A 17,624-nucleotide genomic window follows, 5' to 3' on the forward strand; every position below is an offset into this window, starting at 1 on the left:
TAGGATTACAGGAGTGAGCAACTGGTGCCCTGCTTTATAAACATTTTTGACAGATTTGGTTTCATAATCAGTTTTTATTTATATGCAGCCTCTGTACTGATTATCAAAGTAGAAAATTTATTTAGTACTTTAGTATTTAATATTTTAGTTATCAGTAACAAAATTGCTTAAAGAATGTTGCATATCACAAAATGAGAAGCCCAGAGGCAGAGTTAGTAGTTAATCACTTTCATTGAGGTCATAAGCCTGTTTATACTTTAAATTTCTGTGTTTCAGGAGAGGGCTAACACAATATCAGACATGAATATCTGACTGAAGTAGGTTCTTCAGTATCTGATACATTGGATAGAAAACTTTTTGTGTAAGTCTCATAGTAGGCTTTTTCCTCAGGTGTTATTATATTCTCTCTGGCTTTTTCATAACAGACCAATTCCTTACTCTGGCAGTTAGGTTATTGTAACATAGCCCAGTTTTCCTCCCTTCACTAGTGTCTAGGCCTCCCTCTATGGTACTAAAAACAACTTCATCAATATTTTACTTGATACTCTGAACAAAGGTCACAGATTACTGATGGGATTGTAAGAGTTGAAGACTGTATCTGGTTTCTGGTATTATACTTCATCCTTCATGATTATATAGCTGTGCCCTCATGTGGTCAGCTTCCTGATTAAAATATTTTCTCTGACTAGTTTGCTGTAACCAAATTCTGCTTCTCCTTTGAACTAATAATCTCCCTTAAAGCCCTTTCAAGTAAAGGAAAGCTTTTCATTTTAAATTAGGGGTAAGAGGTACTGACAGATGTTTTAGGTTTAGGAAGAAAATGTTTCATTGCCAAGGGATTGATTGAAGCTAAGTCTTCTTTAGACTTTGCTGGTTATATATTTTGTTGTAGTGATTCAACTTTGTCATTGTAGTCTGGAACAGTTATGGAGAATAGACAAATAACCATGGCTTTTTTCTAGTAAAACTTAATGTGCAAACATAGGTGATGGATAGTTTCTTGTATGTGACACCAAAAACATGATTTGTAACAAAGCAAAGGCATCTTGTCTTCAAGCCCCTTTTCAGTATAGTACTGGACCTTCTAACCACTGCAGTAGGGCAAGAAAAAATAGAAAATGCATATGTAGGTTGGAAAGGGAAGAAAAACTATTCAGAGGTGACACATGGCCCACATAGAAAAATTCTAGGTATATGCAAGAAAAATATAGAACTAATAAATGAATTTAATACTTTGTACAGCATATGAGATAAATAACAAAATCATGTTTAACACTGAGTAGTAGAGAAAGACAAGTGAGTAGTTTGGATGTAGTTTAATAGAAACGCATCCTAACTGTGAAACTGAGCAATAGCTATGATTGTTTCAGGCTCCATTATTGAATCTTTTAAGAGGTAACATGGTCAGGTGCTGGTGGCTCATGCCTGTAATCCTAGCTACTCAAGGGGCTGAGATATGAGGATCACAGTTCAAAGCCAGCTCAGGCAGGAAAGTCTGAGACTCATCTCCAATAAACTACTCAGAAAAAGCTGGAAGTGGCTCTGTGACTCAAGTGGTAGGGCGCTTGCCTTGAACTGAAGAGCTTAGGGACAGCACACAGGCCAAGAGTTCAAGATCCATGACCAAAAAAAAAAAAAAATTAACATTATGTGTCTTCAGCATCTGCTAGTTTGATTCAGTGAGTTGGAGGATAAGTAACTGTGACAGTTTTTGTCATGTTTGACTTGCAGGTGCTAGAGCTCTCTCACACAGATTATCAGTTATCAGATCCTCTCTTAAACTTCTTTTGCTCACCGCTAGCACTCTACCAGTTCAGCCACGTCTTCAGTCCAGCATTTTTGCTGGACAGTGGGAGATGGAATCTCATGGACTTTTTCTTCCCAGGCTAGCTTCAAATCTTGACCACTCAGGTCAAGGTAGCTAGGATTACAGTCATGGGCCATCAGAGCCCATAGTTTCTGTGTTGTTTTTCTCCCAAAGTCTTGACAAATACAAATATGGCATTTATTTCTATAGGAAAACTAGTCCCTAGTTAATAGTAATAATGCTATTTAATATTTCTGCCATGTGGTAGTACCATAACTTGTAAGTTTTCCACAAAATAACTAGTACTGAATTTGTTGCTGTAACTAAAATCCTGTTAGTTATATGTTGCCAGTAACTTGTACTACTGAGATCTATTGCTTTTTCCTTTTTTTTAAAACACTTCACTGTATGTTGCATAGGCCTATGAAAGAAAATATTAAAATGTTACGCATGGGTTTGGGAAGGTGGCTCAGTGTTAGAGTGCTTGCCTTGCATGCATGAGGCCCTGGGTTCTATTCCTCAGCACCACATAAGCAGAAAAAGCCGGAAATGGTGGCTCAAGTGTAGAGCACTAGCCTTGAGCTGAAGAGTTTCAAGGGACAGTGCCCAGGCCCAGAGTTCAAGCCCCACGGTGAGGTGTGTGTGGGGGGAAGATGGGGAAGTTAGGCATATTTTATTTGTTTGGTCTCTTGAACCAACAGGACACTTGCAAGAGTTTCTTGATATTTAGTGTATTTCTCTGTCTTCATTTTTTTCTACCTTCATCTCCTCACCTTTTTAGTGTATATTTTAATATCTGGCATCTTCGTTAGTGTTTAATAATTTTGGCTAGGACACCTTGAAGTCATCTAGTTTGTATCTCTCCCTTCCCTCTCCCTCTCCCTCTCCTTCCCCCTCCCTTCCTCTCTTTCTCCCTCTCCCTCTCTTTTTTCCTTTTTCATTCTCTCCCCTCCTTCTTTCTCTCCTTTCTCCCTCTCTCCCTCCTTGTTTTTCTATTTTTTCTTTTGCCCTTTTTCTCTTTCTGTACTTTCTCCATCTCTGTTCTTTCTTTCTCACCTTTTTCTCTTTTTCCCTCTCCCCTCCCCCTCCCATCCTTCCCTTGCTTCTTCCCTCCCTCCCTTCCTTTCCTTCTTTCCTTGTCCCGAACCTTGAACTCAGGGCCTGGGTGCTCTCTCTCCCTGAGCTTTTTTTGTGCTAAAGGCTAGTGCTCTGTCATTGGAACCACATTTCTACTTTTGGCTTTTTGGTGATTAATTGGAGATCAGAGTCTCACAGACTTTCCTGCCTGGGCTGGCTTTGAACCTTGATCTCTAGATCCAGCCTGACTAGCTAGGATTATAGGCATGAGCTACTGGCACTCAGCTAGTCTTTATTTCTTATGAACAAATTATTAACTCTTTGATTACTTCTGAACCCTTTATTTTCTAGAAAGACTTGCCTACAGGTCTGTTAATATCATTGGTCTTTATCTCCTGCTTCTGTCTTGATCTTTTTACTTCCTCTTCCCCAAATTACACCTTGCATTATATTTCTAGGAAAAAGGAATATGTGTTACAAAATATTTATTAAGATGGCTAGTGATTTCTAGAAGAAATTTATTTCATTATAATACTTACATTAATTCTTGGGAAGCTGGCAAACCATCTTTCAGTATTTAAAGCTATTTAGATTGATTCTTAATATATCCTTTCAAACTCATGTAATTTAGTGTTTCCAAACTTTTAAATTCTGTTATGATTGTTAATTTAAGGATCAAATCAGTAGTAATTAGGAAAATATTATCTAAAGAAAGATTCTGGCAAAGAACTGCAGAAAAGAGTTTTTGGATCTCTATTTCATGTTACAGTTACTTTGATCTTAAAGTGTTGAAATTTGAGAGGAGAAAAATAAATTTCATAGACATATTCTGTAAAGTTTAGACTGTTTTCAAAAGATACGCTGTGAGGATATTTAGGCATTTATCTTTATCTAGTAGACTTGAAGAGATGACAACATTGCCTTATTTGGTTATAGGCTCTTCTTGTGTGAACTAAAAATATTACATTGGTATACTGCTTGCTTAATTAAAATGTATGTAATGGGTCCAGATGCTGAATAAATGCTCATTATGAAAGGTTAAAAATCTAAAGTTGTAACTGAACTTTTAAGAATTTGCTAATGCATTAATTTCTTTACAAATTACTTAAAATGCTAGGTACCATTTTTTTAAACCATGTTCTAAAATTAAACCTCAAATACAGGACATTCTTAAATCCAACAAGGCATATCATAACCTAATAAGACAAGTGCTAAGGTGGCGCTTAAGGTCTGGGAAGGTAATGAAGGGATGAAAAAATTGTGAATGTCAAATTTGCTTTAAAATTTTGGGTTTCATCAGGAAAATGTTATTTGCTGTATTCAAATTCGCATGTGCCTTATAAAGACAAAACTGTAGTTTTTGAATTTTGAATAGATTCATAGGAAATTATTTTGGTTATTATCTAAAATAATGAGATTGTTTAACTAGAGACTTAATTGTGTTAAGCACTTCCATTATACTGGGGACTGAGGTAATTGGCTTTCAAAAATCAGTTTTTTTGAGGTATATACAATAACCTTAACCAGTTTTAAGTGTGCTGTTTAAGTGTTTTGATGTATGTGTAGTTTTAAAATAGTATATATTACCTTTACATAGTTACTATAAAAATGTTACAATGCAGCATACCATTTTGTGAATACAATGTATCATGACAAATATCACCTTTAGATCTATAATTTTGGAAGCACTACAACAGACGGGATGTAGAATATGTCTGTCTTGTCACCCTAAAGGTTTGCATTCACCCCCGCCCCCACAGCATCCTCTGAAGTTTTAAACACTATAGTACGTCTTTTCTAACATTATAGATTGAATCATGCAGCATGTGTTTTCTGTCTCACTTCTCACTTAGCATATTGCTTTTTAGATTTAAGTTATAGGCATCAGCAGTCTTTACTGATGCAGTACTGAATAGTGCTTGTATTGTTTTTGTTCCAAGAAGTTTATTTTGTTTATCCATTGATCTGATCCATTTAGGTCGTTTCCAGATTGGACTAACAAGAATAAAGCTTATGGGGATATTTGTGAACACTTTTGTATATTTGTTTTGATCATTAAGTCGATCAAAAATTCATTTGATAAATGAAAAATCTACCCATTGGTTTTCTAAAGTAAGAGTAAAATTTTAGTTCTTACTAGCAGTGTATAAAGATCCACTTGATCCATATCTTTACTATTTGCCATGACATATTTTTCTTTTAGCCACATATACTGTATTTCTGGATATTAGCTTCCTGTTGCTATGTAACAAATACTTAGTGATTTAAAACCATTCTTAGCTACTTAAGACAGCATCTTTTCCATAGTTACATAGATCAGAAGTTCACTATGGCACAACTTGGTTCTCTTCGGGTATTACAAGGCTAAAGTCTAGGTGCTACCTGACTGGTCTGCTTTGGAAGTTCTGAGAGTATGTGTCCCAGTCCCAGTTGTTTCAGGGTTTTGGCAGAAGTCAGCTCCTTGCTTGCTAAACTCTTTAAGCTGCCTACATTCAATACCAACCAGCCTCTCCATCTTCCTTGTGTTAAATTCCGCTCATTCTGTGAATCTTGACTTCTTAGACAAGTCAGAGAAAACTCTGATTTTAGAGTACTTTACAAATAGATCTGGCCCACATGGATAATCGATCGTGTCCTAAAGTCAACTGATTGGGGAAATTTTCTATGTATAAAGTATTTTTCCAGTGATACTTAACATGAGTATATTAATAAGTGGAAGAAAATGAATGTAATCATGAATGGAATTTTGAAAGGCCATTTAAGAATTCTGCCACCACATGTCCATTAAAAAAAATACATCTTGTGGATCAAGAAAATGTGGTATATATACACAATGGAATTCTATGCCTCCATCAGAAAGAATGACATTGCCCCATTTGTTAGGAAATGGAAAAACTTGGAAAAAATTATATTAAGTGAAGTAAGCCAGGACCAAAGAAACATAGGTCCCATGGTTTCCCTTATTAGCAATATCTAGTATATGTATGAGTCCAGTGGAAAAGGTCAGATAATGTGATGTCAGGAAAATGAGCCCTTAGATATGTATTTTAATGTTTTTTTCTTTCATGCATGTGTTTCTAACGCATTTATAAGATTATCTTTTTGTTGCTTTGTATGTCCCTCCCCCACAGTATAACCCCTGCTTTCACTATATTTGATGTCAGTATAACTTGTGGAGGAGATGGGGAAAAACCAGTTGTTTAAGGATACAGGTGGACCTGTTGCAACAATGAGAAGTACAAGTTGTCAAGTCCAAAACGAGCTTTACAACGTCGGTGCGGGGCGTGGGGGGGAATGGGGGGGAAGGAGAAGGATTGGGATTGGGGGGGAGGGGGGAGGCTGGAAGGGATGTGAAAGGTAAACAAAGGAGGAGGCTGCAATGCTTGGTAAGAAATGTACGCATTATCCTGCCCATGTAATTGTAACCCCCCTGTACAGTATGTTCACAAATTAAATTAAATTAAATTAAAAAAATACATCTTGGTAATGCTTGGTATGTCCGTTTTGTAAATTTTAGTTGTATTATACTAGTTGCATATATAGTAGTATGTCATTGTGGTTTTAATTTGTCTTTCTCTAGTGTCCAGTGTTAAAAATGTTTTCACATGCTCATTTGCTGTTTCTATACTTTTTTTTTTTTTTTTTTTGGGTCCAGTCATGGGGCCTGAACTCTGGGCCTGGGTGCTGTCCCTCAGCTCTTCAGCTCAAGGCTAGCACTCTACCACTTGAGCAACAGCACCACTTCCGGCTTTTTTCTTGTGTGGTGCTGAGGAATTGAACCCAGGGCCTCATGCATGCAAGGCAAGTGCTCTACCACTGAGCCACCTTTCCAGCCTCTGTTTCTATACTTTTTGTGAAATGGCTTTCTCTTTAACTTTTTTCTTTTTCACATACAGATAATCCCCTTATTCTGATACCATTCATTGCAAAAATGTTTCCTCACTGGATGTCTTGGGCACCTGTCTTGAAAATCTTGTGCTCCCTTAGTTTGTGTCTATTTGATATCTATGACCAGAACTTTATAATTTTGTCAGATGCTTAGAGTCTGTCTCCATTGTTATTTTTCTTTATTTAACAGTATAGGTCCTTTGTATTTTCATGTTAATTTTAGATTCCTATAAAATATTCTGATGTTTTTAGTGTTTTTTTTTTCCATTCATGGCTGGTGCTCTACCACTTGAGCAATACCTCCATTTCTGGTTTTTTGCTGGTTAATTTGAATAAAGACTGAGAGACTTTCCCATGCAGGTTGACTTTGAACTGTGGTCCTGGGATTGCAGCCTCCTGAGTAGCTAGGATTATAGACATGAGCCACCAATGCCCAGCAGCATTGTTCTCTCTCTCTTAAAGATCATGTTTAATATTTCTGAACTATGTCCATTCTGCACACAGTTTGACTTTATTTCTAAATATTTTGTATTTTTGATGATTTTATAGGAGGAAGTATTTTCTTAATTTCATTTTGTAATACCCAGAACGTGAGAGTACATCTGATTTTTGTATATATGCTTTATCCTGCCATCTCTCTTAATCATTTATTCTGACCGCCTTTTGCTTAGAACTTATGAACACATATAATTATATTATCTGCAGATAAAGGCAGTTTATCTTACTCTTTGATTGTTTATTTTTTCTTGCGTTATTGTACTGGTATAGGTATCCTTGTTTCTGAATAGATATCTTATTTAAAGAAGTTTTAGATACCCTTTTAGAGACTGAAGAAAAGCCTTAATTTTATGAGTATTCTATTATGAATTAGTTTGGAATTAGCCTAATGCTTTTATTTAATGTGTTGAGATGACTGCTTTTTTACTTATTATTGTTGGGAATCATCCTAGTTTTGGATGTTAAATAAACCACTTTGCATTGCTGTAGTAATTATCAATTTGTTATGACATTTATATAATTTTGAAAATTTCCTTGATTCATGTGCAAAGATTTTCACATGCACGGTAATGAAAAGAGATTAAAATATAGTTTTCTCTTTTGTAAATGTCATTGTCTGATTTTGGTATTAAGACAATGCTGGCCTCATCAAGTGAGCTCCGTAGCTCTGTATTCGTTCTGCTTTTCTGCAGGAATTTGTAGTTTGTATATTTTTGAACTCTATCTTTTAAACATTATGTAACAGCGTTCTTTATTTCTGGTAGTATTCCTTGATAATGACCTTTTCATAGTTGAATATAATCATGATATTTTTCTTTTGATTAGTGTTTGTAAGCTGTTTTTTTCTGTCCTTTTAGTTTTAGCCTATCTGTAATTATTTTTTCTGTCCTGGCTGTACTGCGGTTTGAATTCAGGGAATTTGCTTGCTAGGCAGGTACTCTACCACTTGAGAGGCATCTCCCCTCCCCAGTCTACCTCCCCCACCCCCATTCTTTTTTGCTCAGATAATTTTTGAGACAGGGTCTTGCTTTTTGCCCAGGCTGGCTTGGTCTGTGATTATCCTCTTTGGACTTCTCACTGTAACGGAGATGATAGCTATTTTTGTTGTTGTTGAGATGGGCTGTTGCAAACTTTTTTGTTGTTTTGATATTAGCCTTCGGAGTAGCTGAGATGATAGGCATGCAACATCACACTCAGCTATTGATTGAAATGCTTAAAAAGAAAACCAGCCATACTATACTAAACTTTCCCCCTTCGAATTGATTTCATTAGCTTCTTACGACAGTATACAAATACAAACAAATACTTCATTGTTGATCCTACTATATGCTTAATATTTTGTTAGGCAGGGTTCAGATTAGACAATGCAATATAGAATACTTGGTTCTCAATTTACCACCGAACTTTCAATATACCTTAAGATCCAGAGACCATTTTAGAGATGTTTATGATTCTCTGTTATACTTGGAATTTTCACTGAAATTTAGAACTGCCAATCCACTTGGTTCCACTGTTAAACAAATGGTGTGATCCTTTACCTTTGTTTTTTTTTTTAAAAAAAAAAAAACTTCCTTGGGCTCAGTACTTAAAAACTGTGAAATACAGATACTGGTCTTGAGCTGTAGTTTTCCTAAAAAAACATTTTGTTTCAGATATTTCACATAATATCCTAATATAGGAAACAATTGGATGGAGTTTAGATGTGTTATGTGATTACAAATTTGAATGTGTGTTTTGGTCCTGGGTGCTATTTCTGAGCTTTTTTGCTCAAGGCTAGCGCTCTACCACTTGAGCTATAGTTCCACTTCCGGCTTTGTTTTTGGTTGTTAATTGGAGATAAGTTTAGTGGACTTACTTACCCAGACTGGCTTGGCATTCCTCATACCTCAGCCTCCTGAATAGCTAGGACTATGGATGTGAGCCACTGGTGCCCGGCTTGAGATAGGATTTTTCATGAAAAGAAATAGTTGTAAAGTGACTTACATTGGACTTGGTTTAATACACGGCATGTGGAAAATTCAGTTTCAATGTAGGTATAAATGGTAACAAGTTTTTTCTTTTTAACAGTTTATTTTGCATTCTCAGACAACTTAAGTAGAGATGGCAGAAGAGGCTTTGAGCTATTCTTCAAAATGAGCTCACACAATAAGTTTGATAGTCTCAGTGAGGATTTGATATATAGCATGTTTAGACTAATAATTTGAAATATGTTTGCTTAAGTTCTAAGTAGCAGATCCTCATGTTAAGGCAGTTTGAGTCAAAAGCTCTTTTTCTCATGTTGTACAATGTGTTTTCACCCAGTGAAAAAAATATAAGTGCAATTTATAAGGCTAAAATCATTCTGGTTTGTGGCTCATTTCCCTATGTTTTGTTATATAAAATATTTGTTTAATATTTTGAAGAAATTTAAGCCAATCTGGTAACCAATTTTTTTCTTTTTTCCTTACAGGGAAATGAGGCAAGTTATCCTTTGGAAATGTGCTCACACTGTAAGTTGAATATTCTTGATTTTAGGAGTTTCTTTTACTTAAAATGAATATCTCTGAATAGTATAAGTATACATTTATTATATATGTTTACTTATCTGTATAGCATAGTTAAACCCTTAACCATTTAAATGATGATGAATGAATAATGAATTTGATCAACAATCATTAGGTTAATAATTTAAATTAAAACTTTAATAAATTAAGCTTAAGTTAATTTTATTTTCCTTTTTAACTTTAATTTTTGGGTGTTTAATTTTTGGGGTTGAATTCAAGGTGTGGGTGCTGTCCCTGAGTTTCTTGCTCAAGGCTAACACTTTATCACTTTTGAGCCACAGTTCCATTTCCAGCTTTTTGGTGGTTAATTGGAGACAAGTGTCTCATGAACTTTGCTGTACCAGGCTGGCTTTGAACTGTGGTCATCAGATCTTAGCTGTCTGAATAACTAGGATTATAGGCTTGAGCTACTGGTGCCAAGCTAGTAATTTTAAAATAAACATTATAAATGTTTTCACTATGATGTACCTACGGATAGACCACCAAATCTCAGTAGTTTCATCTTGTAGATTTTCATGTTAACAGAATTACAAAGTGGATTTGTAGTAGCTTTATTTCTGTTTGGTAACTCAGGGATCCAGGCCTGCGAGGACCTGAAGGCCATATTATTGGTCTTGGTTTAGGAGTGACTTATGCTTATACTTTATGGGCTAGAAAAAGCCCTACCAAATGTCTATTGAGATGGAAAGTACAGATTTTCATATATTCAAGAAAGAAATAGATACACACAAGTATTAAATATGTTATCTTTAAAGTCTGTACAAATAGAATCACTTAAAAAGTGTAATCAGGAGGTTTTTGCTAGTTTTTTAAATCCTGAGGGTGGAGGTAGGAGTGATTATTCCAAAATAAGTATATTTGTTGGAACTTTAATATTGAAAAGACTGGATTTTAAGAATTAATTGTGATAATATTACAATAAGAGTTAACAAAAAAAGTCTTAGGTTAGTGCTCTTGTTACCTGTACCATTGATAGTAGCCTATTAATAGGATGCTTTATCAATGACATGTTCATTTTGACATCTGTTTAGAAATGTGTGATTGTTACATTTTTTCATTCCAACCTTATTTGGGGGGTAGGGGGCAGTCCTGGGGCTTGAACTTAGGGCCTGGACACTGTCCCTGCAATTCTTTTGCTCAAGGCTAGCACTCTACCACTTCTGGCTATTTCTGTTTATGTGGTACTAAGGAATTGAACCCAGGGCTTCATGCATGCCAGGCAAGCACTCTACCACTAAGCCACATGCTCAGCCCTCCAACTTTTCTTTTTTAATGTCTGTTAATGGGGCTTAAACTCTGCCTGGACACTGTCACTGAGCCTTTTTGCTTAAGGCTAGTGCTCTACCACTTTGAGCCACAGCTCTATTTTCGTTTTTCTGGTGGTTAATTAGAGATAAGAGTCTCATAGATTTTTCCAGCCTAAGCTGGCTTCAAAACTGATCCTTAGATCTAGCCTCCTGGGTAGGCAGGATTATAGGTGTGAGCCACCAAGTGCCTGGCTCCAATGTCTTTATTTATTTATTTATTTTTGGGTCCAGTCGTGGGGCCTGAACTCTGGGCCTGGGCACTGTCCCTCAGCTCTTCAGCTCAAGGCTAGTGTTCTACCACTTGAGCCACAGCGCCACTTCCGGCTTTTTTTCTTTTTGCTTATGTGTTGCTGGGGAATCGAACCCAGGGCCTCAGGCATGCAAGGCAAGCGCTCTACCACTCAGCCACCTTCCCAGCCCTCCAATGTCTTTAATGTTGTTGTTTTAGTTCTTGGAATAGGGGTAAAATCTAAAAAGAAAAACATAGTTGATAAGTAGAACAATATTATTCTTATAGTCCAATATATAGAAATAAAAGGGTGATTCTTAATCCCTTTGTCATATTGTTCTACATTATGTTTTATTGATTCAGTCCTATTTGCCCTACTACTTTCCCACCTGCTTCTCCCCTATATCTTTAAATACTAACTTATTTCTGTTTGAATAACTGCCTTCCCTTGGTTACTTTAGTTGCCTTTTGTCTTCTGCAGTAGTAGTATGTCTGTTGTTGTGAAAATTAGAATTTCATTTTATATTACCAAGAGTGGTCAATGTCATCGAGACTGCCCTCTGGTATTTAGAAACTTCAAAATAGGCAAAAATCTCATCTTGTTTTTCAGTTAGAGTTCTTAATGCTACTTTATCTGTCACAGATAGACTTGTGAGATTTGGAAGGTAAAAGTGAAATGGAGTTTATTCTTTACCTGTTTTTCATGTTTCTGCTTATAGGATTCTAATTGTGATTTAGAATTTTGTAAGGGTAGAATATTTTCAAGTCAGATGCTTTCATATTTGCTATTAATCTTAACAATTTTATTTTATTTTATTTTTTTTGCCGGTCATGGGGCTTGAACTCTGGGCAATCTTAACAATTTTAATATAGACCATTTGTTTTGATAGTACAGTTTTTTTTTTTTTTTTTGTCGGTTGTGGGGCTTGAACTCGGCCTGGGCGCTGTCCCTCAGCTCTTCAGCTCAAGGCAAGCGCTTTACCGCTTGAGCCACTGCACCACTTCCGATTTTCTAGTGGTTTATTGGAGATAAGAGTCTCACGGGTGCTGGCTTTGAACTGAGATCCTCAGATCTCAGCCTCCTGAGTAGCTAGGATTACAGGCATGAACCACCGGCGCCCGGCTAATTGCAGCTTTTTTTTTTTTTTTGGTTTGGTTGTGGGGCCTGAACTCTGGGCCTGGGCGCTGTCCCTCAGTTCTTCAGCTCAAGGCTAGTGCTCTACCACTTGAGCCACAGCGCCACTTCTGGCTTTTTTCTTCTGCTTATGTGGTGCTGAGGAATCAAACCCAGGGCCTCATGCATGCAAGGCAAGTGCTCTACCACTGAGCTACCTTCCCAGCCTGATAGTACAGTTCTGTAGTGTGGCTTTGTGAACTGTTCCTAAAAGAAAAAGAATTGGAAGCCAAATGCCAGTGATTCACTCCTGTAATCCTAGCTACTCAGTCAGGAGTATGAGATTTGAGGATTGTGGTTTGAAGCTGGGGGCGGGGGCAGGGAAGTCAATGAGATTCTTATCTACAGTGAACTTTTAAAAAATAAACTGTAAGTAGAGCTGTGGTTCAAGTGGTAGAACTCTAACCTTAAGCAAAAAGAGCTCTGGGATAGCACCAAAGCCCCTGAGTTCAAGCCCCAGGACTGGCACAAACAAAAAGAAAAGAGGGGGTGGATAGAGGGAGGGGGAGGAGAGGAGAGAGACTGACTTGGAAGCCTAAGTATAATTTAATACTTGGCATAAAATAGATACTGAGTAAATACTGACATAATAAGCTAGTAAGAGCTCAGACTTGGACTATATAGACAACCTATTGCATTATTTTAAAGACTGTCTTTAGTGGAAAACCTAGTACAGTTATCTAACCATCTTTGTCATAAAAAGGAGGAACACATAATGTGGGTAGCACTGTTTCTAGCACCGTTTTACATAAACCTTTTGCATACCTTTGCCCTCCTTTTGTGTGTGTGTATGTGTGTGCACACTGGCGCCCGCATGTGAGCGCATGCCTCATGTTCTCACTTGGATTTTTTTTGCTCACCACTGGTATACTGCTTGAGCTTTGCTTCTGCTTTTGGTTCTTTGCTGGTTAGTTGGAGATAAGAGTCTCAGGATTTGTCTGTTTAGGCTGGCTTTGAATCTATACTCTGATCTCAGACTTTTGAGTAGGATTGTAGGTGTGAACCTCTGGTGCCCTTTTTTATTTTTTATTTATTTATTTATTTTTGGTCGGTCGTGGGGCTTGAACTCTGGGCCTGGGCGCTGTCCCTCAGCTCTTCAGTTCAAGGCGAGCACTCTACCACTTGAGCTACAGCGCCACTTCCGGTTTTCTGGTGGTTTATTGGAGATAGGAGTCTCACGGTCTCTCCTGCCCGGGCTGGCTTTGAATGGCGATCCTCAGATCTCAGCCTCCTGAGTAGCTAGGATTACAGGCGTGAGCCACCAGTGCCCGGCTGGTGCCCTTTTTTAAATCCCTGTACTAGCCTTATGAGAAGCAGCATTAATGCTTTACCTCTGAGAGAGAGAGAGAGAGAGAGAGAGAGAGAGAGGTGCCCTTTTTTAAATCCCTGTACTAGCCTTATGAGAAGCAGCATTAATGCTTTACCTCAGAGAGAGAGAGAGAGAGAGAGAGAGAGAGAGAGAGAGAGAGAGAGAGAGAGAGAGAGAGAGAGAGTGTGTGTGTATGTTTATCCCAACACTGTTAGTTTTCATTGTGTGTCTGTCTCTCCCTCTCCTTTTCCTCCCCCTTTCTGTATAGTACCATTGAGCTATACTCCTGTCCTCTTTTGTCATATTTTTTTTTTTTTTTGATGGTCGTGGGGCTTGAACTCTGGGATTGGGTGCTCTCCCTGCATTCAGCTCAAGGCAAGCGCTCTACCACTTGAGCCACCGTGCCACTTCTTTGTCATATTTTTAACCATAGTTTAATAGATCTTTCTTGTATTTTTTTTTTAAAATCTTCGTGTTTTGAGGAGGGACTTACTGTGTCACCCAGCTCAACTTCTGAGTAGCTTTGACTATAGCACATGCAATTGTGTCGGGTTATTCTGTAGTAAATCTTACGAAGTTGTTACACTTTTCTAATGGATAACTTTAGGCAAAATTGGATTGATTTAAGGTATTCTCTGTTGTTTTCCTAGTAGGCTTTTGTGTTTTGTTTTTTAATTTTTCTTTCTGGGGATTGAACTCAGGGAAGTTATTTTATGACATTGCAATTTTCTTTGTTTCTGTTTATTGGCTGCCTAGTCTAGACTGAGAATGCTCAAAGATGAGGTTGTAGGTTTAATTTGGCATGATAACTTGGAAAAGTGACTCAGTACAAGATATTACTTCATAGATAGTTTAAGCAGAGGACTAGAAAACATACAAGATCATATGCACATATGTACAAACACATTAGCTGAAGTATGATACATACAGGGGAGGATTCCAATGGTGTAACCCCTTTGTACAATTCACTTACAGTTTAACAAAATGAAAACTAGGAACCTGGAACGTGTTATTGAGGTATAGGGAGATCATGGAGGAAGGGTGAGTGAATCCCCATATACATATGTGAAAATGGAACCAGCTGAATTGAGGTGATGGGTGTTGTTGGGAGAGATCAGGAGAAAGATGGGAAGGATGACATTGATCGAGGTCGCATTGTACTCCAGACTGACACGTTAAATTGAAACCTTTTGTACAACTACTGAAAGAGAATACAAACAATTAAAGCATTTAAAATGATACTGAGATTGCAAAGGAATAAAGTTGTTTGTATTCTCAGATGACATTGTTTCATATATGTCAAATCCTATTACCAATTAGGAGAATAGATGAATTCAGCATGATTGTAGGATACAGTATAAAGCCCAGGAGAATTATCTACATAATGTTAAGGCATAAGTAGGGAATTGACTGGTAGGTATAATAGAATAAACCCACATTTAATAAAAATATATCAGCTCTCAAAATTGTCTTAAACTTACTTTTAGCATTTTGTTTATAACTTGATAATTAGTTTTGTTTTTTGAGGCAGGATCTTTCTATGTTGTTCAGGCTGGCCTTAAACTCAACCCACCTATCTCTCTGCCTCAGGAATGCTAAGATTACAAGAGTACATAACCATGTTCAACTATAACTTGATATTTTACTGGGATGGCTAGAATTTCACATTCATTTGACTGTTGCTTTATTCTTTTCTTTTTGCAGTCCTGGGACTTGAATTCTGTGCCTGGGCACTGCCTGAGCGTTTATGCTCAAGGCTAGTGCTCTACCACTTGATCCACAGCTCCACTTTGAACTTTTTTGCAGTGTACTGGAGAAAAGACCATGTAACAAGTGATCTTGTTACATCTTGTAACATACCATATTTACAGCCTGGTCTAGCTTTGAATTGCAATCCTCAGATTTTAGCCCCCTGAGTAGCTAGGATTTACAGGCATGAGTGACTGGTGCTCACGCCCCACCCCCCCAAATAAAAAGAATTATAATCTAGAAGTACATGAAGCACTTGTTAATTCTTTTATTCTAAAACTATGGTGTGTTTCTGAAACAAAGATATTTTAAGTAATCTTTTTTATGTGTAAGAAAAGATACAGACCAAAAGTGTGCAACTGTGTCTGTATCTACTATATAGGCTTTAATAATGTAGGTGATATGCTTTCTTTGTTCTGTTCATTTCTTAGTCAAGACTCTGCCGTTTAATATAAATATTAAACTACTGGTTTGTAAACAAAATTATTAAAAATTTGAGGGATTTTGGAGATTTGTCAAGGCCTTTTTTATTGTGCCCCCTGGTGGTTTGTATTTCTGATTTGGAGAAACATTACCTTTGGAGGAGATTAATTCTAAATGATTCACAATAACTTCAGTTGATAACACTTTTCTTGTGATGATCCTTACAGTTATTTTATATGTATTTCTCCATAGGTAATTTTTGCCTTTCTAATGCCTTTATTCAAAATACCTCTTGTATTGAGTAATATTTGTTAATAGTTCTTGTTCTGTAGTATAGTTGTAAATTTCTTGTCATGAAAGAGATTGAGGAATCATTTTCAAAATATGTGTATATAGGTTGTTAATGAGAAATATGTGGGATGATCTTGTCACATGTTGTGGTGTCAGAAATTAAGGAAGTGCTCAACAAAACCAAAAGGGATTGCTGAAAGCCCACACAGGAGCCATCTTGAAGTAGTACCTGCAGACCAAATTTAAAACAGTGTGACAAAATATGAATAGTGATAATATTGAATTTTCCCATAGAATAAAGTAGATAGCCATTAATCCACACTGAGGTAGTTACAGAAATAAATGGAGAAAGGATTAGTTTTATTGTTGTTGTACACAGTGTAGCAGGAAAGCGGGAGAAGGAGATGATTCTTAGACAAATAATACAGTGATGAAATGTGAAGACAAGAACCAATGATGAATGTTGAAAATTAGGTCAGGACTGAGTAAGAAATAATTGCACTGCCTCAAAGTACCACCTCCCCCAAGGGTACTTCTTCATTACAAAATGAAAAGTAGATTTTTAGAGAAAAATATTGCACTTTGACTAAGTGATCAAAGACAGCATCACTAGTAATAAGATGCATTGATGTCTTTAATGTTTTGATATACTGCGCTGTGGACACAACATCATTTCTATGGTATATTTACCCTGAATATCTAAAATTAAAATTATGAGAAGACATCAAGTGTAAGCTGAAGGATGTCTTCAAAATCAGAAGTTTTAAAGTTGTAAAAGACAGAGAATTAAGAGGTGTCAGAAATTGGAACTGTGTGTGTTAGTGAAAAAAACTGGTGAAAGACTTGAAGTGTTCTTTTCTAGGATTTTATTGAAGATTTTACATTAAATATAATTACTTTGAAAATATTGCTAGCAAACTTAAAAGACTTGCTTTGTTTTTGTTGTTAAATCATGAAACTGTTAAAGCAATAAATTATCTATGAATGGCAATTGAAAGATTCTTTCCGAAGGAGTGACAGTCCTGTTGGTCTTTACTACCATACAGTTATTCAGAATTAGCTAAAATTTGAGACAGGTTTATTTTTTCTGCAATTTTGTGTAGCTCTTCCTTTTTTCAGGTCTCTACTATAATTTTGGAGAAAAATTGAGTTGTTTTTATTTTTAATTTTTTTCAGCAGTACTGGGGTTTGAACTCAGGGCTTTTGCACTTGCTAGAAAGGCCCTGCTGCTTGAACTACACCACTCCACATTCTTTTTTCCCCCTGAATTAGAGAAATAAATGTTGTAAAGGGAAATAAGTAATTTGTTCTTATCAGGAGGATGAATAT

General features: G+C 36.7%; 1 protein-coding gene across 2 annotated transcripts in view; it reads left to right on the forward strand.

Annotated features, from left to right (window-relative positions):
- Ppp3r1 (protein phosphatase 3 regulatory subunit B, alpha) overlaps positions 1–17,624 on the forward strand; it is a 46,286-nt gene that overhangs the window by 14,415 nt on the left and 14,247 nt on the right. For both annotated transcript variants that reach the window (XM_070004499.1, XM_070004500.1), the window contains exon 2: positions 9,720–9,759. In XM_070004499.1, the coding sequence (XP_069860600.1) occupies positions 9,720–9,759 (40 nt within the window). The remainder of the gene's footprint in view (positions 1–9,719; positions 9,760–17,624) is intronic.

Source organism: Dipodomys merriami, unplaced genomic scaffold (genome assembly GCF_024711535.1).
Source record: "Dipodomys merriami isolate MVZ:Mamm:240054 unplaced genomic scaffold, mDipMer1.0.p SCAF_63, whole genome shotgun sequence".
Classification (NCBI taxonomy): domain Eukaryota; kingdom Metazoa; phylum Chordata; class Mammalia; order Rodentia; family Heteromyidae; genus Dipodomys; species Dipodomys merriami.